The 24,997-nt window shown below is 41.1% G+C and overlaps 1 protein-coding gene across 2 annotated transcripts in view; it reads right to left on the bottom strand.

Annotated features, from left to right (window-relative positions):
- SEMA3C (semaphorin 3C) overlaps positions 1–24,997 on the bottom strand; it is a 158,746-nt gene that overhangs the window by 13,352 nt on the left and 120,397 nt on the right. For both annotated transcript variants that reach the window (XM_077338026.1, XM_077338027.1), the window contains exons 12-16: positions 23,538–23,760; positions 10,844–10,932; positions 8,139–8,180; positions 7,137–7,294; positions 400–467 (exon numbers count right to left, since the gene is read on the bottom strand). In XM_077338026.1, the coding sequence (XP_077194141.1) occupies positions 400–467; positions 7,137–7,294; positions 8,139–8,180; positions 10,844–10,932; positions 23,538–23,760 (580 nt within the window). The remainder of the gene's footprint in view (positions 1–399; positions 468–7,136; positions 7,295–8,138; positions 8,181–10,843; positions 10,933–23,537; positions 23,761–24,997) is intronic.

Genomic DNA, 24,997 nt, shown 5'->3' with positions numbered 1-24,997 from the left:
CTGATACTAAAGGGCCTTGCTTTGAGGTAGCATGAAAAATTATTCAGAGGAACCATGTACTTGGGGCTTGGAGCAGTCTAGGCTGAAGAACAAAAGCAGCAATGCTCCAAGTTCCTGTACATCGGCAATTTATGTTTCTTGGCTTTCCATATTGTGATGCTACTTCAAGCTGTTATTGTAGGCACAGCTAGTCTTAAAATCAAGGTTTTCACTTTTAGATTAATTTTAAAAAGCAGCCTACACTAAATCCCACAAATAAACACAGCACACAGAAAGGAAGGATAAATGTTAAAAATAAATGGATACTCTTTAACCAGCCAACCACTCACGGATAGTATTCTTCACTTAAAAGGATGACCACATATTTTTCTAGCCAAACCTTCTTTTAATTTACTGTACCTTTTAGATTAAATCCTCGGCATTGAGTCATAGGGTTTCCATGCCTCACATCTTGTCTACGGCTTCTCCTAAAACATTGAGAGGATGGGGGAAGAGAAACAAAACCCTTCAAAATGGTTAATGCATATATAAAAAGCACTACTCACCAGGAAAAACAATAAGGTCAATCAATTTACTATAAACAATTAGCTCTATAGAAGAAACCCAAATCTCATTAAAGTCAGTGTGATTTCAAATGGATCAGGGTTGAACCTTCCAAATGACTCAGTCTACATGACCCTGTACCAGAAAAGGTGAAAGTGATTTCCAAACATCTGGCATTAGATAATCCCTGTGCTCTCAGTTTTCAGGGATTACTACAAAACTTTGTGTTTGAAGAAGGGAAATGGCAGTGGAGTCTATAGAACTGTGGTCTTTACCCATAATACATACATCAACATTACTGCTCTTCCAATTTCAACCTTGGAGCTGTAACTGTAGCTCAGGCTGTTTACTTAGGCTTTTATGTAACACCAAAGTTCTGAGCAAAAATATTTCTTTTAGCATTAGGTAACCTCCGCTATTCTGATTGGGAACAATACTCACACTTTAACCCAATGAAGTCAAACAATGTAGGCAACCATTGTGATTTATGCTGCACCTGGAAATTGCAGATATCTCCATGGTTTCTCTAGAGAGTGCTTTGCTGTTTAATGGGAGATACTCAATGGCCGGTGTAGTAGCTTGGTGGTGGAGACAGGATGCCTTTTCAAACGGCATCCTGCATCCAGTTCATCTTCTCTTTGCCATAATATGGAGAAACACTTATCCTGTGTTATGATATCACCACAGTATACGTAAGAACTTAAGAGCTAAGCATGCTGGATCTGACCAACAGCCCATCAAGTCCATCATTTTGTTCATACAACGGCTAGCTGTACCTCTAGGAAACCCACGAGGGGTATGAATGCAATAGCATCCTCCTGCCAATGCTCCCCAGCAACTTATATGAGGAGGCAATACTGCTTTTGGTACTAGAAGGAGTAGATATCCATCATGACTAGTAGTCATGGATAGCCCCGTCCTCTATGAATTTTGTCTACTGCCCTTTTAAAGCTTTTCATATTACTGGTCACTGCCACATTATTTTATTTTATTTATTATTAAATTTCAGCACAGCTGTCTCAGAGCAGTTCACAACAATGTTAAAACACAATTTAATTAAATTACAGTACCACAGTGCCACAGTTCAATTACGTGATATGTGAAGAAGTACTATCTTTTGTTATCTCACATTTCAGTTCAATTGATGACCCCAGGGTCTACTGTTAGGAGAAAGGGAGAAACTCTTCTCCCTGTCCACCATCATCTCTGCATCATATAAAAATGTATAGATCTCTACCATGCCTTCCCTTTCACACCATTTTTCCTACGTTAACCAGCCCTAAGTATGTAAACAGTCCCCAAAGGACAACTGCTCTAGCCTCTGTTAGCTTTCAGACCCCTCCTCTTGCTGAGGGTCAGTTTATAGCTATAAATCATAAACACCATCATCATCTCAAATAACATAAATGCCCTGCCTGGGTCAAAATGACACAAAATAGATGCCAGCCAGAAACAAGCCTGGACATTTAGCTTAGGAGTGTGTGTAAGAGCTGCTGGCTAGCTAATGACCTCTTCCCCACACTAGAGAAAAACATCATTTAGGATACTAGGTCTCTTAACAACCTTTTGAATCAGCTTGGCCTATCCTCATCAATGCCCAGCTTCACATCCCCATGGGGTGTGAGCAACAGCACTATTTACCAATCCTGGTAGCCTTTCCCATGCAGTACTTACAGGATCATCAAGCACCATTTACACCTATAGTCCATATCAGGTAAACCCATAAATCACTATCCATCACTGAAAGACCCAACATTTTTGGGAGACAAAGATGTCAACTTGCCCCAGGGAGTATTTTGCCCTATAAATTATGGTATCCTGAACCACATCAGATTGTGTATGTTCTCAGATCTGTACATGCACCCTGAAATCTGTTTGGACCTTCTCATCTGCTCTCCATGAAACACTGGTCATTTTGCTGCTGCTTCCATGGACCTCTATATTTGAAACTGGTTAATATAGCTTTCCCCAAAATTGTTTCCTTCCTCTCCTTCCTTATTTCCTCTTAGCTAGCCTTGTATGTATAGAAATCTTTCCAGTTGTACATCTGCCTGATTTATTTTGAGAGTTCTCTCAAGGGGAAAAAATCCTGGTATATATCAGTGGAGAATCCTAGTTACCCTCTCTTGTGTTGTCAACTTTAAAGCTAATTAACCCCAATTAAATAGGCGATTGCTTTGTTGGGCAACACCCTGATAATTTCAGTGGCTCTTTTCTGCATCTTTTCAAGCTCTAAAATCTTTTTTCAGGAAGATTGGGTCCCTCCCTATATAGGCCCCTGTAGTGGCCGGTAGAGGCATTCCTTCAGTCAACTGGGCATGGATTCTTCTCCTGAGGATGACGGTGGCTATTGGGGACCGACCTGGGTAGGGGTAGTGTTTTAGATTTTTTCCCCACCATCACAGATTATTGTAGTTTCTGTTTTATGGGGTTGTATTGTTTTATTCTTTTGGGCCATTTTCAGATTGCATGCTGTTCCGGCAACACCCTTAGAAATACCGGCACTGCAAGTAAGTGCTTTGGTTCTGGCTGCAGTCGTCCACAGACTTACACAGGCAGGAGCATAACAGCTTCCCCTTTGCCCCTTTGGGGTGGTCCTCCAAGATATCTACTCCGCCAGGAGGTCAGGCACCTCTGTTTGTCAAACATCCCAACAGAAGGCAAGAATTGTTGCGTTGTGTGCAAGGAGAGCAAATGGAGCCATTCAGGAATAGCCCTTGTACTTTGGAAACACTCAGCTTTCAGTGCTGATGCCAACACTCGTCTATCTTTGCCTGTCTCAAGACAAATGCCATGAGGAAAGCAAAGAAGATATTTCCATGAGATTCAGATTGTTACAAATCCTGGGATTGCTTGTTTGTTCTTTCAAAACTCCTTTGCTAACTGAAAGTGGGCAGTTTAATGATGCGCATATAACCTATATACAAAGAAGCAGAAATTCAGCCAAGGATGTACTGTGGCCGTATTTTGGATACAGGACATTATCAGATACTTTGAAGTCTTGTTTGGGAAATGAATTTTTGTAGGAATCCAAAGGGCAGGGAAATAATAAGGCTGAGCAAATGCAGCCTGTAGAAAAAGCCACGGCTGTCTAGACTTGGGAGGCTTGATTTGGCTCCCATTGTCAGTGTTTTCTCAATCATAATCTGGGTCTCTTTTGAAAGATAAAAGAATGAGTTATTTCCTAAACACAGGAAAACCAGACTTCATTCTGCATGCATTCAGTTTTCTTTCTACTATAAAAAGCAAAGGAGAAACAGATCATTATCCCACGGAGATGTGTTCATCTGCCAACATGATGGAAATATTCAGTAATCCCAAGAAGTTTGTAAACTTTTGACCAGACAAAATTCACACACCTGTGTTACACTTGGCAGCTGCAATTGCCAGACATCCTTCGCAGTCAGAAGGTGCCATCCAATTCTGGAACAACAGAGCACCATCGAACCACAAGGGATTCAGTTGCCTTCCATGAAGGTAATTTCAGAGGGGAGTCACATTGGTCTGTAACAGCACAGCTAGATTTGAGCAATACATTATATCCCTCAAATCTTGCTGGTCTCTAAGGTGCGATTGACCAAATCTACCTCTGTACCAGGGGTGGTGCATGCTGGTAAGGGCTCATGGGTATTGTAGTCCATGGACATCTAGAGAGTCTCAGTTTGGCCACTCCTGCTCTGTACCATGCTTTCTAAAGCTACTCAGGAGTAGACAATGAGGATGAATTTTGACCCGGCCTTTTAGTAGCTCTTACATGTGTATTTGCACAAAACAGACTTTCATGTTGATAAAGGCAGCTGGCTAATGTCATCCACATATAAAAAAATAAAGTGTGGCTACTACAATTCCTAGCGTTGTACATGTGAGATTAGGTTGGACTTTTCTTAGTGTCTTAGGTGGTGTGGAAGAAGGGCAGAAATGCATGTTTGAAATTCCAAACACAGCTCACCAGCCAGGTAGGGTGGCCCATCACAAACTCACTAACACTACTGTCTGAAACAGAGTTAAGCCTTTCTAAGTGTATTGAATTCAATTGACTTAGAAAGGCACAACCTGTTAGGATGCCCCTGTAAGCCTCCTCTTTTGCTTCCTGAGGCTTTTCTGCATGTCTTGTTTTAGTGACTTTTGCGCTCATTTCCCTTCCGTTTCCCCATGTTTTTTGCTCCCTCTAGTGGTTGCTTCAATATTTAATAACTGGTTTATTTCCCTGAACTTTTAAAGTGATCAAGAATAAACCAGTGGTAGAGCAATGAAATATCAACACAATGACTAGAGAAGAAAAACACACACGGACAAAAAAACACAATACAGGAATACAAACAATAAAATAATGCATATGGAAAAGAAGAGAAGAAAAAAACTGTTTTATACCCTGCTTTTCATACCCCGAGCAACTTACAAACACTTTTTTGTTCCTCTCCCTACAGCAGACACCCTGTGAGAGAGGTGGGGCTGAGAGAGCCCTAAAAGAATTATGCTGCAAGAACAGTCCTAAAAGAAATGTGACTAGCCTGACTGCATGTGGAGGTGAAGTGGGGAATCAAACTTGCTTCTCCAGATCAGAGCCTGCTGTTCTTAACTGCTACACCATCCTGACTTGCTGCTTAGGGCTAGCAAGTCATGGCCCTCCTGCCAAATACCAGAGCTCTTTTGGGAATTGCACCTTGTAAACCAACACATTTTGCCAATGTGTGTGTCAAAAGCAATAAAATCCTAAATGAAAGCTTATATTAAAAGATCCACAAAATACATAGGAAGAGCTACAATATAATTTCAGGCATCTATAGTGTATGAAAGTCCAGCTCTGCCTTTCCTCAAGATTCTGCTCCTCCCCAAGATTTGAATGATTTCTTTACGCTAGTCTCATCTTTATATTATACATCCATTGTTTAGCCATCTATCTTTCAACTTATTAAAATGTGCTTCCTTACATAAAATGTGAATACTCATTCTGCTTCCTTATCTTACATCATGTTACTTTCATTCTGTAGGGCAAACTAGAAGAGGGAACATTCACTTCTCCTTTAAAAACCACTGGGGCCTGCAAAGACTATGTGTCTCTTCTCCTCTTGGTGCCAATGGTTACAGTTTATTAGGGACTGGCATTGTAGAATGACAAGAAACAGACATTTTTGTGTATCAACAGCAGTTGGTTTGGCACTGCATCCCTGAAGGAAAACTAAAGGGGCCATTACCACACTGAGAAAGGTACATTTAAAAAAAACCCTTTAACTTGATTCCTTTCAATAGGGAAACAATCATATCTTATATTCTAATGGCTAAGTTGGGCAAACTTAGAATACTTACCTTCAGTGACTACAGCAGTGAACAGGCAAAATAGCTCTTTCTACAAACCTGAAAAGTGCCCTAGGTGTGCACAAAAATATGAAATATAGACAAAATAAATTGGGGTTTTAAAAAAATCTGAAAATGATAAAAAGGGGTGCCTATAGTTTTAAGCAAGGGATTCCTATAGTGGCTGTTGCTAGGTAACAACAGTATTCTAGGCTGGTCTTCAATGAGTAAAAGGTAAGGAAGGGAGCAGGACCTTTTTCAGGCCTTTGAGAGAAGACTCATTGAGGCCATACCTGAGTAGGGTTGCAAGCTCCAGGTAGGAAATTTCTGGAGATTTTGTCATTGACTCTGAGAAGGACAGGGCTGGGAGAGAGGAGAGGCCACCGCTGGACATAATTCCATAGACTCCACCCTACAAAGCTGCCATTTCTTCCAGAGGGAACTAGGGTTGACAATTTCAAGATGGGGGCTGCAGATCACCCAGAATTACATATGCTCTCCAAATGAGAGATGAGTTTTCCCTTTCAGGAAAGGGAAAGAGCATATAGTGCCATTTCTAAAGCTTACTTATGCTTTTTATGTCAAGGGTTTTTAATGGGACTTGGGTTTTTTCTGACACTTGTAACCCGCCATAAGCATTTGGGGAGTGGTGGGAAATAAACTGCATAATAATGATAATGATAATGATAATGATAATGATAATGATAATGATAATGATAATGATAATGATAAATATTTGTCAATGTAAAGCTTCATAGGGAAAAATAAGTCTCTATTCTTTGTGAAATCAAATAATGGCTGAAATGAAATGATGATATAATGTAGAATAGTTTTAAAGAAGTACTACAAATGTCAAAAGCCATGCCTGATTCCTTCTCAAACATCATTTGGGGGATGTGCAGGTATATTGGTGATCATCCTGCACTTTAACATCAAAGAAGCCATTCTTACTATTAAGGTTTGAATGCTATAGAAAAATGTGAAGATTTCTTCCGAGCACTCCATTGTCCAAGGTGCATAAATATTACTGCCAAAGCCAACAAAGGTGGATGGGAAAGAATTAAGTTTCTGGCTAGCAATCTGGGCTGCAGAAGAACTCAGAGCTGCTTTACTGAGATAATGTGAGTGAAGCAGTTTGACCACTGGAAGTGTAACATAATGCAAAGTAATCAGATCCACTTGGTGGCTGCAGCAAGCCAATAGAAAAGATAACAATGCAAATGCCCTTCCGATAACATGTTTCACTCCCAGCAAATGCATTTAAGTTCAATCTAGTCTTGCCCCTAACTCATACTTACCTTTTCCCTGTGGGGTAGAACCTGGAGCAGGAATTGCCATCCCAAGCACAGTAGGGGTCTCTGGCAAGGCAACAATCAGCACAAGCTGTTCCGTAGATATGGCAGCGGTGCAAGGAAACTTGAGTCACCCCTTCATCTGAGCTCACGTACAACTGTTGCTGTTTAACGGGAAAGGGAGAGATTTATTTCAGAAGCTGAGATTAGGAGGAGAATGTAGACAGGATGCAGCTAAGAGATGCCTAAGCTCTCCCATTCGTATGGAATTAATGGGGGGGGGGGAACTAAGGAGAGAAAAATGAATGGGCTGAAGTCCAAAAAAAACAGAGGGGTTTCTTAGGTTAATGTGGGGATAATATTATACCTTCTGGTGAGAAATACTAAGGGAAGGTATTAATGCTTTTTGAACATTGGAGTTCATTGTTTCATTCTACATCAGGAGAGCTTAGTGATCTGATATCTTGCTTCTTCCTGGGCATTTCCCTCTCTTCCTAAGAAGATGGAGGAGAATAATTTTTGATGAGGACGTAACATACTGGTGCAGACCATGGTGAAGGAACTGGGCAGATGGATCCAGAGTCACCCTGGCCAGAAAACTGAAATAGGGCTGATGGGGTGGAAGATTAGGTTAAATGTGCCATGAGAGACACTCCAGGAACTGCACACAACTCCCATTAGTCTGGGAAAATCCAATACCAGGAATGGCCCAAGAAACTGATGGGGAGGGGAAAGGATAGAAAGAAAGGGAGAGTACGGGAAGAGGGAGAAAGAAATTAAGCGATGAGGTGAAAGAGGAAGAAAGAGGGAAGAAGTGTGAGAGAAAGAAAGTGAAAAGAGGTGTGTGTGTGTGCGCGTGGAAGATAAAGAATATCAGAGACATAAAATAGAAGTAATGGGAGAAGTCATTAAGAGACAGAAGGGGCGGTGGAAGTAGTGTTCAAGCAAACATGGGGGAATAGCATCGTTCCTCCCACAAGTTAATTGATTATTACTCTCTTTTGTTACCTTTTTAGATGAAATGGCCATTGTTGTTATAGGTGCATTATTCTGCAAGGCAAAGAAAAAGAAAAGAAAAAGAGTTATGCTACCATATTCTCATATTTTTGAGCATGTCATAATTACAGTAACTCACTTATGGAGATGTAATTCGCACCTCATTGTTCTTGGGGGGGGGTGCACAGTGTTTGACGTGTCTAAATTCTCTCCGTCAGTATGCCATATGTGTGAACCCTGTGATGTGATTGCATTAAACTCCTCAACACAAACACTGGCGTGGTCTAGACAGCCTGAGAGGAACAGCCCTTTAAGAGTCTCATCACCCACGAAGAGAATCTGCTGGCCCCCTTCAAACTGTCTTGTTCGTTTTGTCACAAATCCCTGTATTTATGCTTGGGAGATGATACCGTGCAGCATTTTGTCTCACAGCTCATATTTAATTATCCCGTAAGCAGGATGAAGGGAATATCTAATATTTCCTGCACTTGACACCCAGCACTGAATGTGGTTTGGTGCCATGGTTTTAGATTATCATTGCTAAATGTCGGCATTAAAAATGAAGTGCCGGCCCACTTGACATTTTGTTTGAGTTTGACTTATCCAAATGACACATGAAGCCGGCAAGAATGTTGGGTTTCCCCTTGGTTGGGCAAAAGGGCACTCAGAAGTGTTAATAGGCATGTTACATTAAATAATAAAGTGAACATTTCTTCTGTTTTTTTTTTAATCATGATAATGGGGAAACAGTGTAACTCATTCTTCTGGAGCTCATGGGTTAATGAGAATAATCACAAGAGGAAAATGAAGTTATGACAAATCTGCTTTTACTGCATGTAGATATACAGAACATTTGCTCCAGAGTAGACCAGGGCAGGGCCAAAGATAGACCACCGCACATGGGTAGACCACCAGTCAATTTCTGGATGATCTAGCATCTTCCAGTTGCCAAATGTCTTACAATGAATGCTCCACTACATGAATGGTCCATGTCCCTGGGTGGTTTAGCACCCTTCTTAGAGTGCTGCTGCCAAGCATTTGCTTGGGTGGCAAACCAGCGCTGAGTCTACTTCATCAGATCTCCATATTAAAAAGCATATGCTGCAGTTAATTAGTTAATGCTGGTTCATGCCACATCTCTAGGATGTCTGTCTAGAATTCTGAAGGGTGGGGAACTGTCCTGACCAGATTCCCAGACAACTAATGAGTTGAAAGAGGCTTTCTAGTGCGTCTCCCAAGAGAAACATAGAGGAGCAGTTAGCACCATTTTTGCCTCTCTACATCTATCCTCAGCACTAACAGCTCTCTTGGGCAAGAAGCTGTTCACTGTTTGGTGTGACAACCAGGCTATCTCGCAACAGTGGCTTCCATCAGGTGAAATGGTGGCTGTAGCAGCAAAATTCTCAGCTATGCATAGCACTCATTGCCAGGCTGTAATAGTTAATGTTTCTGAAAACTACCCCAGACAAAAGCTTGGGAGATGGGAATCTCCCATCTTGGGAAAAGAGGGAATCTTACAGGGGACAGCCACCTTTCCTGTAATATTTTTTTGTGTTTATTTGTCTTTTATTGGTTGAGAAGGGAGGACCAGGGAGAATGCTGTCAGTGGTTCCGTGATCCCCTCTATGTTTTCTCAAAGGAAGCTTTTGGAATACCTAATAGTCATAACCTTTTCATATGGACATATGGACATGGGTGGAAAGGAAGAGTGGCCAGTGGTAAACCAATAAGCTACTCTTGCCTCCCAGACTGTTGATGGGGGGCTCCACCCCTTCTTAGTAAATCAAGCATTTAGGGAAAAACTCCTACCATATGGTGAAAAATGCATTAATTGGAACATAGCCTTTGAAGTAAAAGAGGACTCATTGGGTGCTTCTTCATTCTCATTTTTATTGCTTGTGCATTCCCATTGCCTCAGGGTTTCTTTCTTTTTCTACATACATTTTTCTCTCACTAGCAATTGGTTCAATATTACATTGTTGTATGTCCAGCATAAAATGCAGGGGAGTATGTCAGACATACTGTGATGTAATACTGAATTGACCACTAGAGGGAGGAAAACACGTGCAGAAAAGAAAAATCAGAAATAATGGGGATGCACGCACAAAGAAAATGTGAATGCAGAACAGCCTTTTGTTTTTGCAACATGGCTGCTTTTCTAATCTTTATGTACGATTATAAAGGGATCTAGCAAAACGTCTGACGTGTATAATGACATTTGGTGGCTTTTCCTTCCCAGTTTTTCATCCATCTTTGCAGCTTAGGCAGTTTGGGGTCTATGACTTTCCAACATCAGTACTATCTGGAGTTCAGAAAAGTACAGAAAAGCAAAAGGCTGATTTGCCTGAGATGAATATCTTGATGTCAGTGAGCTGATTGGATAACTAAAACACAGATAATTTTGTGTCCTGCTGCAAGCGATTGCAAGCATGATATAGCAGAAAGCTCTTACTTCTGGCAGTCATCACAACATGGAAAAGGAAGCAGTTATGGAAAAACTTTAAATCAAGATGACAACATAAGAAACAGCTAGGCAATTTCAATGCATATTAAATACATTTAAGGATCTTGTTTCACAATAAAAAGGTTACAGTCTGCTAACAGTTCAGTCACTCTTTTATCAAAGACATTTCAACTTTGCCAACCTCCTTTAGACCAGAATTTTCTGTATAAATGAACACACTGAAATGAGAAGAATAATTGTGGGCAAGACACACCTGGAAAACTTCGAGCTCTTCTAATATGAGCTCCCCACCTGCTGTGGAATTGCTGGGCAGGACTACAACCTTCTGAACTGTGCCTTGATCTGGAACAGAGAAAGAGCGGAAGAAGGAACCACATATTGAATTAAAAACGGAGATCACAGCAGTTGAGAAGGACACAGTAGAGAATATTGCATAACAGAAAAAAGAACAGAGGAGATGCCAAAACACAAAGAGCTAGGGCAAAGGTTCAGGGATCTGGCACACATCTATTACCCCTTGTTTTCATAATTACAATGGAGAATATTTTGTATTGTAGCTTTTTTGTTTTATCTAACAACAGACTTATAATTTCTTAAGTAGCAAACAAATGTGCCTTTAATTGAAAATGTTAACAATGTCAATCCATTACATAATATGTTCTGATATACAAATCCATCTCTGCAAATATTCATTATGATTCCTAATTTCATTCCAGAACCATATTAAATTGGTTAATGTGGATAATTTGGCCACAGAAAAAGCTTTCTTAAGTAAACCTGTAACATACATTGTAGGAGTTTTAATAATAATTCAACATATAAAAATCAGAATAGTAATTGCCCCTGCATTCTTTTCTGGGAACATAAGAGCAGCCATGATGGAGTACAATCCCTAGTCTAGTTTTCTTTTCTTTTTAAAACCATAACAGCCTATTTACTCTAAATTGTCATCAAACTAGTGTCTTTAAGAACTCTTTCCTTCTCAGTAACATAGTTCAGATGAAGCACTGTTAAGAGCAATTCTCTTAATCTGCCTTTAGCTAATTTCTCCTTTAAATCCAGCAAAGTTTCTTGCCCTCTTTTTAAGAATTTGGAGTCGGTTTCAAATCAATTCCATTCTAATAAAAAGAGAAATCTGAAGAGAAGCAGGGCAGGAAGGGGGAAGTGCTGCAACATGTCTGAATTTCACTCTGCAGATGCTCAGAGGCAGGCAATGCCATCCCATATTTTTTTTATTCTCCTGCTTCAGCACTGCCCTCTTGAGTCTAAAGAAGCTGCAAGGGCTGGAATTGCAAGCAGGTGCACAGAAGTGTAAAAGAAATTCCATTCCCTATGAGATCAGCATATCTAGTTAGGAATTTTTGCCCAGACATGTATCATTTTATACTTACTCACACTTAACCTCTTTTATCATTTTGTCTCCTACTCTTGAATTCGAAAACATGCATCACGCATAATTTTGGCTATCTCAGTGCACAACACTTACCCAAGGTCATTTACAAATAACAATTATTTTGGGAACTCACTACTGACTTCCCCCATGGTGAGAACTGTCCATTTACTCCTACTCTTGGCTACCCGCATTTAAGTCATTTTATTAGCAGTCAGACTTATCACTTTGGGAAGTTTACCAGGAAACGCCTTCGTCAACGCTGCCTGGACCTTACTGTTATATTGTCTGCAATCGCATCACTGTGCTAGAAATGTAAAAATGTATGCCAGCTTTGCCAGAGACTGACCAGCAATATATGCACCCATGCAGAAACTGAAATGTATTCTCCTGCCAGATGCCATGCTCTCCAGGAGCTGCCTAGATTCCTCAGTTGACTTCATTGCCAGCCCACAGGGGTACTCAGCCACTAGCTTTTCTCTCCCCTGCCTGATCAGTGGCACACCTAGAAATGTCACTAATCTTATCCCCCCTGAAGTGCTTTTTCCTTCCCGTATCACCCATGGAATTCCATCATTCATGATTAACATACCTACCCCAGCTAAACTCATTTCCTGTCCTCTAATCCCAGGGTCATCAAAACACTATTTGCATTTTTGGCATTAATTCAGTCAATGTAACCACATTTCTCTTTTGCCAGGAAACTCATCAAGGGTACATCCAGTGCAATCACAGGTATTATCTCTGTCCTGGGAAACCCCCAAGACCTTGCCATATGTTTTGTCCACACTGGACAAGAATATCACCTGCTTCCTAGATTTCTTTTTTATACACAGGCAATCTCATCAAGTCCATTATTGTAGGGGCCACAGCACTCAATCTTAGCTTCAGGTTATAAATCTGGCTACTTAAAGCTCATGACAGAACCCCTCTGTGACCTTTTACACACCGCAGCAGCCGCACCAGTTCTGCCACTGATTCTGCATGTTGGGGCAATTAGCCCTGCTTTTTCCCAGGTCCTCATGGGTCCACCCCAGATTTCTGTCTCTACATGGAGGCAGTTGGAGCAGGAAGGTTCTACAATCCCACCTTCATGAAGTGCCACGGGCTGAGTGGGTCATTTTCTGTCCCCTCCGGGATGATGTAGGAGGGGAGGAGCTGGATCTGCACTTGGATAGGCCCCACAGCAGACTGGGGAATTTGGAAGGCTTAATGTGCACCAGGCCTGGAACAGGACCGGTGCTGATGTCGTGTGGAAGCGAGGATTAGCCCTGATGCTAAACGAACATCAGCCCAGTCTTTTCAACTCGTGTGGAAAAGGTCTGTATGTGTTTTGTGGGTATCTCACATACACCTAAAATACTGGGAATTTTTGCTGCTTCTTTTTGGACCACTGCATGTTGTGAAGGTAGCTATGGTTTTCTTTCCCTCCTTGTAACCCCGTGATCATACCATTTTGCCTCTTTTTTTCTCTTTTAATAAATGCTTAGTTTAATTTGTGTGCAAGATGGTTAGTTTTATTCTTAATCTGTTCTCCAATAAAAACGATTTGCATTTTATTTAAAACTGGACTCTGTGCGAGTTTCTAAGGGAAGGACTCTGGTATACACAGATGGAGAATCACATTGTTACCCTGTCACAAGTTAAATTTCCCCATACAATTCTAATTTCAGTATCAGTTTCTGAAAGGACCGCCCTTTTGTCCCATGACTACTAAGTTTACTTAGGAGCTTTAGTGAGAAAATGACAAACACTTTTTAGAAGTCCAACTACATAATGTTAACTAGCTCCCATTTGCTCAAAAAGGGCCAAAAACGGGTAAGGTGGGATTTCGTTTTATAGAAGCCATGCCTCTGTACAGCCTGTTCCTAAATTTGCTTAACAATTTTATCACTTTCCACAAATTTACCCAGAACAGATGTTAGACTGACTGTACTGTAATTTTTCAGATCACCTCGGAACCTCATCAAGCTGTTTCAAGCATGTTTTGTTTTGTTTTGAGTAATTAACCAAGTCATGTTTTACATCAGACTTGACAAGCCCAGAGAATACATGGAAACCTTTGAATTTTGTCTATAGATGGTCTGGTTTTGCTGCTCTTATGACCGGCCACCCACTTGACTAGCAATTAAATGATAATGATGAATCTCCCTGAAGATGTTTCACTAGTTTTATCTTCTCCAAAGCAGAAATGTTCAGATTCACTCTCAATTTTCTCTTTAGATGACATTTGGTCACCATCCTAGATGGAGCATTATTTATTAACCAAATACTGAAATACCAGGAAAAGCTTTCGGACAGGAGCCATAGGCCACTCCTTAAGCTTGAAGAAATTTCCAAACTTTGCTTAGTAGAGTCATTGGTTAGAGGTAGTATCCACCCCATTGGGCTTTGTTGTTGTTGTTGTTAGGTGCGAAGTCGTGTCTGACCCATCGGGACCCCATGGACAATGATCCTCAAGGCCTTTCTGTCCTCTACCATTCCCCGAAGTCCATTTAAGTTTGCACCTACTGCTTCAGTGACTCCATCCAGCCACCTCATTCTCTGTTGTCCCCTTCTTCTTTTGCCCTCAATCACTCCCAGCAGTAGGCTCTTCTCCAGGGAGTCCTTCCTTCTCTGTTTGCACTGTTCATTTAAGAAGGCATTCTTATCTCTTCTAGCTTTTCTCTGGAATTCTGCATTCAATTGGGTGTATCTTTCTCTTTCTCCCTTGCCTTTCACTTCCCTTCTCTCCTTAGCTATTTGTAAAGCTTCCTCAGACAGCCATTTTGATTTCTTGCATTTCTTTTTCTTTGGGATGGTTTTAGTTGCTACCTCTTGTACAATGTTGCGAACCTCTGTCCATAGTTCTTCAGGCACTCTGTCTATCAGATCTAATTCCTTAAATCGTCGGGGATATGATTTAGTTCATACCTGAGTGGCCTAGTGCTTTTCCCTACTTTCTTCAATTTAAGCCTAAATTTTGCAACAAGAAGCTGATGATCTGAACCACAATCAGCTCCTGGTCTTGTTTTTATTGACTGGACAGAACTTCTCCATCTTTGGCTGCAGAGCACATAGTCAATCTGATTTCTGCGTTGACCAGCTGGTGATGTCCATGTATAGAGTCGTCTCTTGGATTGTTGGAAAAGAGTGTTTGCTATGACCATTGTATTCTCTTGACAAAATTCTACCAGCCTGTGACCTGCTTCATTTTGTACTCCAAGGCCAAACTTGCCTGTTATCCTGGTTATCTTTTGGCTTCCTACTTTAGTATTCCAATCCCCCAGGATGATAAGCACATCATTTTGGGGGGGGGGGGGCTTAGAAACCCAGTAATCCAGACTGCAAGAAATTGTCCTGTCAAGCTTACAGGCAAGCCAGGACAAAGAGTGTGGGCTTCTGCACCAGAAAAAGAAGTATTTTGTTTTTAAAAAATGTATGTAGCTAACTGTGTTTTTGTCTCTCTATCTGATGCAGTGTTCATCTGGTTATCTTTTATATCAGTGCGAGGCACATAAAGGCTTCTGACTTGATTTTAAATCAGATGTGTACAGCTGAAGCTTAGAAGAAAGGAACTGTGATCATTGATAAGACTTTGCAAATAGAAACAGTCGATACATTGACCAAAAGCTAAAGGACTGTTTATCAGCTTTCCATGTACATAAAAAAATGACACCAAAGCTGGTTTCTAGTATTTAATCATAATAAAAACCCATAGACAACCAGAAAACCAGATATTGACCATTCTATTTCCATGGTAATGTGGACCACAAACCCCACTCACAAGTCAAGCAAACACTCCTAGCGGTTTGCAGGAAAATAAACTGTTGCAGAAAGTTTTATGGCAGCAATCCATGGCAATATAAACAGTTAACAAATAAACAATAAATTAATAGTAACCTGAGGCAGAGCTGAATTTAGGCACTTAGCTAAGCCATATTTTAACATTCTGAAGTTTAGCCAGGCAATTCTTCTTTGTTACCTTCTACAGGAAAACTCTTACAGTCGTGAAGAAAGACGGCTAAACACTGAATCATTGTTTAACGGCTTTCTGAGTGCGAGTAGTATTTATACTTTAACACAGGGAAATTTGGAGCATCAGTCGCCATGACAGCCAGCATGATGTAGTAGTTAAGAGTGCTGGACTAGCATCTGGGAGACCCAGAATTGAATCCCCACTCTGACATGGAAGCTTGGCTGGATGATCTTGGGCCAGCCATATACTCTTAGCCTAATCTGTATTATGGTGTTGTTGTTAGGGAAAAATGTATAAGCCACTTTGACTATTCACTGAGGAGAAAAGCAGATTATAAATTAAATAATAAATACATTTTAGATAATGATCTGTGCTTTGGTTGGGGGTATTTGGTTGTGGGGTGGGGGACAGAGGAATAACCAGATTTAAAAGCCTGTTATTGCATTAATTCACAATTAAAGTAGGGAAAAGTCTACTTAGGAATACTTGTTATTGTTACTTTTAAAATTCCCAATAAAATAGGGTTACCATATTTTGAAAAGCAAAAAAAGAGTGCATGTTTCCTGACTGACTATTCCCAGCAAGTGATCACTATGGCCAATTCCACATGTGGTCTCTTGCTGAAATGTGTCCCCCTGGGAAACACAGCAGCAGCAGACAGGTTCTGCCACATGGGGGTGGCGGCAGGTGTGTGTCTGTTATTTTGCAAGAATGCAATTCTGCCTCCCTACAAAATAGAATTAAAAGCTTTGGTCTGCCCAAAGTGCTGCAAAGCCAAGCAAGGGATTTTTTGCCCCCTCTGGGCCACTATAGGATGGGGAGGAGCCGGGCCTGGAAGGCCCAGCTCTTCCCTATCCCCACAGGCCTGCTGCAGGACTGTTGGCCCCCGCTTTGAAAAAGGGAATGTGAAATCTATTGCATTCCCTTTTGGCAGGACATGAAGGTCTGATCGAGGGCAGGCCCAGGAGGGGGCTGTCCCAGCATCAGCATCATGTGGAAGCAGGGATTAGCCCAGCTTCCATGTGTGCTCCCTCTCGGCTTTTTCCTCCAGTGCAGAATCGACCTATGACAAATATTTTAAAATACCCTCACTACTTAAAGTGTGATGATTGCTACTAACTAGGAATATTCCTAAACTTCCAACCCCAAAGAAGACATTTTCATCAGTTTTTTTTAAACATCCAAAAGAGTATGGACACAAAATAAGAAAACAAAGGAAAGAAAAAGGAAGATGATCTGGTCACCCTAACAATAACAACATTATATAATAGAGCAAATGTATTATTCAGTGGCTTGTATTCAACAGATCCTATCTCAGAGTGGGCTTCATGGAACAGGTTTGTCTCACCCCCTCCCCTCTCCTACTGATGCCCACTAAGCCCCATGAACCGGTTGTTGGGAAGGCACAACAGACTCATAGGAACAGTATAGGGAATAAAACTGGAATCTGAGTTAGGAGGGAGGGAAATAGCAGAAATATACATACCCTCTTCTGTCTTGGGTGAACAGTGAACATCCATGGCAAAATGTTACCTTTACCATGAACTCATTGAAAGCACACAAGCTGCTATCAGTTAACAGACCACCCCACCTCTATAACATGGGGGTGTTCACTTTGCCCAACAATGCATGGTTGTTGAAAGGTTCACACAAATAATAGACATGGACATCCTTTGAACACCTTCAAGTGCTGTATAAATGCCATGCAGTGGAATTAGAATATGGAAAGACGAGGGGGAAGTGAGATTGAAAGGTAAATAGCCAAGAAACTGGGAAAGGGACAAAGAAAGTAGAGGGTGGGAGCCAGAGAGAAAATGAGTCAAGAAAATGATATGAAAACTAGGCTAGGATTAGCATGAGAAAACTAAATATGGATCCAGATCCAAAGCTGTTATTAAAAGAAAGAGTCTAGTTCTGTAAATTCAAAGAGTATTTACTTCAAGCTAGACTAGGGTTCATGGTACACATAGCACTTAAGTAGTACAGAATGCCCAGATGTTTGGCACCCCAAAAGAAAATTCCAAACATTTTTTTTCAAAAGAAACCAGCCCCAAAAGTACATTCTACATAGTACTGTAAACTTCAAAGACTTTAGAACAAAAAACCCTTTTCCCCAAACAGACCAACAAATAAGCAAGAGACAATAAATGGAAGGGGAAACTATCCACATCACAGAAACCATCTCCACAATTGTAATGCGTGCCAACCCAATGACATCCTTAGGGGAGAACCTCACCCTTTGAGGTGGTCCCTTGATTTTGCTTTTCAAGCATGTAATAGGTTTCAGTTGCAATTATGGCTCAAATATGCATGCAGTATGTACACAGAGATCAGGGGTTGACTGACCCCAAGGTCAAGGAAACACAAAGAGACACAAGGAAAAGGAAAAGAAAAACCTCTTTAAAAATAAGGCTAGTGTCTAAATTCCATTGGAAACATCTCTGTCACTTGAAAACAGATGAGTATTAAACTTGGAGGAGACTGTTTCCAGTTCCTTGCATGCTGTGAGGAATATGCAGAACCTCCCACAGCATTTCACTTACTTTATGGAAACTTTTCTACTTTTTCTTTTCCAAGAAGACCCATTATACCATACAATTTCATTTTAGTTGAACCTGGGTGGCAATTCAGAGATGTGTAGATTCACTTTGGTGAGAAATATTACATGTTTCAGTGGTTCAGTGGAACAGTATCTGCTTTACATGCATGAATCTACATGATTTTACATGCATTTACATGAATCCCAAATTCAGCCCCTGGCAACTCTAGTTGAAAGGACCTGGCTATAGGTGATGTGAAAGACCTCTGCCTGAGATGCTGGAGAGCTGGCTCCTGGTCTGAGTAGACCAGCAGTCCTCAGTGTTTTCTTCGACACAACCCCAACTTCAGCAGTAGCTGGTGCTGTGGCAGCGCGCATGGTCATGGATGGTGTGCGTGTGCATGGGTGTTGTGTGAGCGCATAACGATTGAGGCGGCATGGAGGCAGCTATTGCCATGGCTCCACCACCTCTGCTCACCTCCGCCGGCCACCTGCCGCCCACCACGACACGCCTTCACTGCCCACCACTGCTGACATCCGCTGCCACCCGCCACCCACCACCACGGCGGCGAGAAAGCTGGCAACCCCAGGGAAGGGGCCAAGTGACCCCAAATGGGGCCCCAACCCTAAGATTGAGAACCACTGGAGGAGACAATGCTAACTTTGATCGATCAAGGTCCTCATTCAATATAAGATATATGTGTCTTAGCAAACTTGCTTTTGCTTCCTTTGTCATTTCTCTGAGATTTCATCCAGCAAGGTCCTTCAAATTTTTCTGGATCTTGCAATAGAAATTTAGATACAATGGTGTGCAGCAGTCAAAGAACAATGAGTTTGCACAGAGTAGATATACATGGTTGTTACTCTACTTAATGTGATGTGAAACCATGCATAAGGTGGTCTTACTCCTGCAGGCTGGCTATAACTGTTGGCCCATAAAAGACAGCTGGTTGAATGCTCTTGAATACTGTTCATCAATGCATCGGGCAGTGCACAAATCTTTAGCACTCAAGAGATGTGAAAACTGCTAACCCATCTTCTAGCATTTCAGTGAATATCTTGCCATACAAGGAACTCTTATAGAAAGAAAGAGAGAGAGAGAGATAGGCGGGCAGGCAGGCAGACAGATTCTACAGGATAGTGAATAAAACTGTCAAGAACTCAGATTCGCAAATATAATTTGATAAAGTCAACTTTCTTCTGGACAGTGAATAAAACTGGCATGGCAAACTCAGATTCTCAAATCTAATTTCATAAAGTCAACATTCTCCTGTAAGTAAAGCAAGGAAAAATTGTTCAAAGGAAGCAAAAAAAAAAAAAGATGGTTAAATTTGTTATACTTAAGAATCACTGTACCCAATGATGCTCCTTTTATGTACAGCAGGCTATGGCTTAGCCAAATTTGTCAGCATCAAGATGAATGTCTCTAACATTTCAACAAAGATGAGCTGCGACATGGGAAGAGTTGCCTGATCCACATGGTGAGGTGAGGCATATGAATAATAACTATGAGCTAACTTTAAACATGGCAAATTAAGGAATCCCCAAACGATTTTGAGCACACGGCTATGTCTCCATGCCTATGAATACCCTGAAAAATGTATTCCTGCTCTGCTGATTCGTTTTGACTGACATTCCCCACAATACTTTACAGAGCCAGTGGCCTATCTATATATAAACATTGTTTGATAAGAGTATAAGGAATCAACCACTGAAGAAAAATTGTGAAAACGGAGTATATCTAGAAACCGTTTTGGTTGGTCCTTAAAAAATTATTGATACATAAAATTTATTGTACCAATTGCCTTGGAAAGGTTCTGTTTTTCTCTGTATATGGTTTGAACCTTTCTTCCTTTTTCGTATGGTGATGACAATTTTTAGACAACAGTCCTAAAGCCAGCCTGTACATTCTGTAGGTTAAAAAGTACAAATGAGAACATAATTAATCATACCTGAAAATGGATGATATAAAGTACTTGTGAAGTACTTTTTACAAGAAAAGTTTTACAATAAGTAACAGCAGATCCAGGCCCTATCAAAAAGTCAAAGGGAGATGTGGAGGCTGGTGTAGGGATGCCAGCGTTCAGGTCAGAATTACTGATCATCCCTAAACTACAGAGATCAGTTCCTCTAGAAGAAATTGATACTTTGGACAATGGATTCCATGGCATTGTATCCCACTGGGGTCCCTGTTCTCTCTAGGCTCCATTCCCCAAAACTCGAGGAGTTACCCAACCTGATATGGCAGTCCTAGAATTCAGTAATTACACCAGGAACAAATCAATTACTCTTCTAGTTTCAGCAGAGGATTATAGGATGCAGATGGTACGCTTCTCTTTATGGCTGAATGCTCACTCCTTTTTCATGGTAGAGATAATTCCTTTTCTGGAGCATATAGAAATGGTGACCCATGGTACTGAGGGTGGTGCATTAACCCATCAGTTGTGTATGGAGTTTTAGGGGACTGGGAGGGGGGGGAGGGTGAATGGCTCAAGCTAACTGCAAGACTGTTATCATTCAGAAAGGCAGGCAGCACATCCAAAGAACAATTGTCTGCTTAAAGGATTTATTTCACTCCTTCTGTAGCCAAGAAAAGGCACATTGTACCCATTGCTAATGCTTGGCATGGAGCAGCTGCTGTGTACTTGACACCATTGGCTATAGCTGCAGAAGAAATCCTGGGTACCCTTCCCTAGCCATGTGCAAAAATGAAAGGGTTGATTATATTCTTCCTGGGGCAGGGTCACCTGATGAACAGTGGAGGGGTTCTTTCTCCAAGCTATTTGCCTTGAGTCTGAAATCAGTGACTGGCCCTGAGAAATCAGTTATATGTCCAGTTAAATTATATGGAACTGAATTCTTTAGATTTCAGACTGCAGGTGGTGAATTGCTCCTAATAGTTTCCCCAAAGTGTAGCAATTAGAAAATTAGACTGAGTCTCAGCTCTGTCACATAGCTCACTCAGCAGCCCTGAGATCTGATGTCATAAGAGGAGGGAAATGTATCCTGAAAACTATATATCAGGGAAGTGGCTTGAACCTTCTGTCTGACATACTGCTTTTCCAAGACCAATGAGATTTTGATATGAGGGAAACATTCCAAGTTGCCATTGACATTTGGAAATAGCGTTGAAGAAAACCAGTGGGAAACTGCCTAAGGAGCTCTACTCTGGTGAAAGGGATGTTCCCCTCATATCAAAATCTCATTGGAAAACCAATATGTTAGACAGAAGGTTTAAGTCACATTCCTAATGTATAGTTTTGTTTTTATGTGAAGGGAATCTTCAGTTACTTCATTTGATTTTTAGTCTTGTCAGTGTACATTGGTATTTGAAATAGTGTTGAAACATCCGGCTGGATACCAGGAACCTATCCCCTACACAGGTGGGCTCAAACTAATACTGTGTCAGGCAAGAGCTCCTTCCACCACAGGGAAGCAGCTTGGAGGAAAGTGACTCTGCCAGTGGGAAAGACCTACAGAAAAGACCAACAGAAGGACCTACATGTCCTTCTGCACTTCACTCTAAAGAAATGAAATGCATCTCAAATAGTGACAGGCATTACTGGCAATTTCTCAGCTCAGCTTCAGGCATTCGTCAGTATTGTCTATGCATCAATATCATGATCAAAGGGCTCTTGTCAAAGGGCTCTTATTTATTACAGGAAATTTTGGAGTATTCTCAATATTTATTAAGCACAAATCTCCAAAACAAGCAACTTAGAAAATAACAACAGCTAGCTTACTAGCTAGCTGTTGTTATTTTCTAAGTTGCTTGTTTTGGAGATTGTTTTGTTTGTTTTGGAGATTGTTTTGGCCTGGAGGATCATTGTCCATGGGGTCGCAATGGGTCGGACACGACTTCGCACATAACAACAACAGCTTACTAGCTAACACTTTGCTGATTGCATTAGGTGGCTCAGCCTTACTTCTCACAATTGTAGACCACTGTTCAAGCATGCCTGCTACAATGTTGACAGCAATTCATAGGTGCAGGCCTTCAGTCTCAGAAAATCCTAGTTAGCCAAACTTCTCTCTGCGTCTCAGGCCAGTTATAGGTTTTGGCCTACCTGAGTCAGGGGATGGCCATGAATCAATCAAAACATGCTCTTGTTAGAACCCCCCTGGGAAATCACCTCATTGCTCTCAATCTCCCCCTCCCATTCTGCTGCTCTCTGGTTCTCATGTGAAGTTAATGATCCTCTTCCACACCTCGGCCTTGAAGATGATAAGAGGCCTGTGGCCTGCTAGGCCCAAACAAGAACACCAGTTTGGCATAATACTCATTTAAATCTGAGAGGAGAGCATGAGATTGCTTTGTCTGACAGATTCATTTTATGATGTTAGCTGTGTTGGGCAGATTCTGGAGATTGTGGGATATGTGCTTTGTAAATTTTAAAAAAGATAACTTCTGAGAAAGAAAGATTGGATCCAATCAGATTTTCCACTGGAGAAAATAATTCTCTTCCCCAGCTGCTTCTCTCAAGGATTTTTATCAGTGCTGAATTGGAGGACAACCAACTGAAAAGGGGTATTTACAACCGTCTTCTTTGCCAGATAGATTTTTGAATGTGGAGGTTTTTTTTGTGCTCTTGACTATAGAGCATGGAAAATGTGAGGCATTGAATAAGTACAAGGTATTAAACTATTTTATTCCAGCTTTTTGGACACATGTAGTATTGCATGGTACATTGGCTGGCAATGTATTGTTATCTGAATTACAGTATTTGCTGGCATATAAGACTACTTTTCCCCCCTGAAAAACATGCCTCCAAGTGGGGGGGGGGGTCGTATACGCCGGGTGCACTTCAGTTGGGATAGACATAGCTGCCCATAGTGGCCCACAGTACTGTATTTTGAGTGGAAATGTCAGGGGGTCGTCTTATACGCCCAGTCATCTTATACGCCGGCAAATACGGTAATTTTCCCCTTCAGCTGAAATCATATGGTTACAAAGTCAGAACATGCCAAAGAGAAGAAATCTCTTAATCATGTACGTGCATGTTACTGGAAGATGGCAAGCATATTTTATGAAACCCTTGTTGAAATCCTTTTTTTTTTACCTGTTCCAAGAAATAAGACGTGGTATCTTCCGTCTGCTGCATTAACACGATCAACGGCTATCTTTGTATATTTGAAGTCTGTGCCTGTCCGAATGATTAAGGGCCTTCTGTGGACTGGATATATGGGATTGAACATTAAGGGATGGTTCCTGATGAAGGTGACCACATCATCTGGAAACTCCTTGGTAGTCTGTATGTTGGGTGTGAATGCTCCCCCTGGACACTGCAAAAGAGGCATTGACAACCACAGCTTAGCTACTGTTGACAGACATTAAGAATATTATAATTTCTAATCCATTATAATGCCCTCTCAGAAGATACTTCCTTTGAGTTTTGGAACACAAATCAGTAAGTGAACATTAACATGGTGTTAAAACATTACAAGTTGCATTTAAACATATCTCAGTGATTTTTAACTTTCTGAAGTGTGATCTGATTTGGGGATCTTTATGCAAAATAACTCCATGCCACTTTTTCCCAACTCAGGGTTGGGCTTACCTGTATGTATTACGACTTATTTTTAATGAATGGATGTTATAATATATGATGACATTGCTTTGATGCATGCAAACATCACACACCAGGATGTATAAGCTCTTACAAACCGGCACACATTTACCCCCCCGATGAAATTTGCTAAATACACAATTTCATCCAAGGTAGAACCTTGATGCAATTGTGCAGATAATCACAGTAAGATTGCTTTTGGGGGGCAATGTTTTATCTATATGTTTATCCTTAATGTACAATGGGAAAAGATCCAAGTGAACTAAAAGAACTGTGATAAACAGGCCTGCTTCAATTTGTAGATAATATTCTACCCTGTTTTCTCCCAGGGGTTAGAAACTCCTGGAGAGGCTTCTCTCTCTCCCCTGACCTTTATATGAGATTGCCTGCTGAGAGGGTTAGAACTCTCAACTTCCCCTTTTCAAGTACTGAGACCTTGCCCCTGTGTCTCCTGCTGCCCAGTGCCTGGTCACAAAAAGGGCCACTTTACTTTTAGGTGTGTCCTGTGAGGAATAGATGTATACCAGTTGCCAGCCTTCCTCCTTCTCCAGGACTCCCTGATTCCAATAGTGCTTTTAGGACAGTGGGGGTCTATGTGGCACAATATTTTTGGTAATGCAATAGAATGCCAATAAAGGTAATGAATGAATGAGCATATAAATATTTTAAAAAAGAAAATATTCACAGGCATAGTTTTAACAGAACACTAGATTGCGCAAAAAACCAAAATAACTGGATTAAAACACAATTCTCCTGCCCTACTTACCAAATACTAGATATTAAAAATAGGAAAAACCTCTGCAGTTTAAGAAGTTGGAGCTCTTTATAGAGTTTCCATTATCTTAAAGCTTGTTGCAGCTCTCCAAGTAACCACATTGCAAGTGGCTGCCTGATCAGACCTCAGACAAGAGCTCTGTCCCCTTTGATGGAATCCATGCAAAAGAGCTTATCTT

This window comes from Paroedura picta, chromosome 5, assembly GCF_049243985.1.
Source record: "Paroedura picta isolate Pp20150507F chromosome 5, Ppicta_v3.0, whole genome shotgun sequence".
In the NCBI taxonomy this organism is placed as follows: Eukaryota; Metazoa; Chordata; class Lepidosauria; order Squamata; family Gekkonidae; genus Paroedura; species Paroedura picta.
The sequence above is the reverse complement of the archived record's forward strand: the minus strand, read 5'-3'. Positions and strand labels throughout refer to the sequence as shown.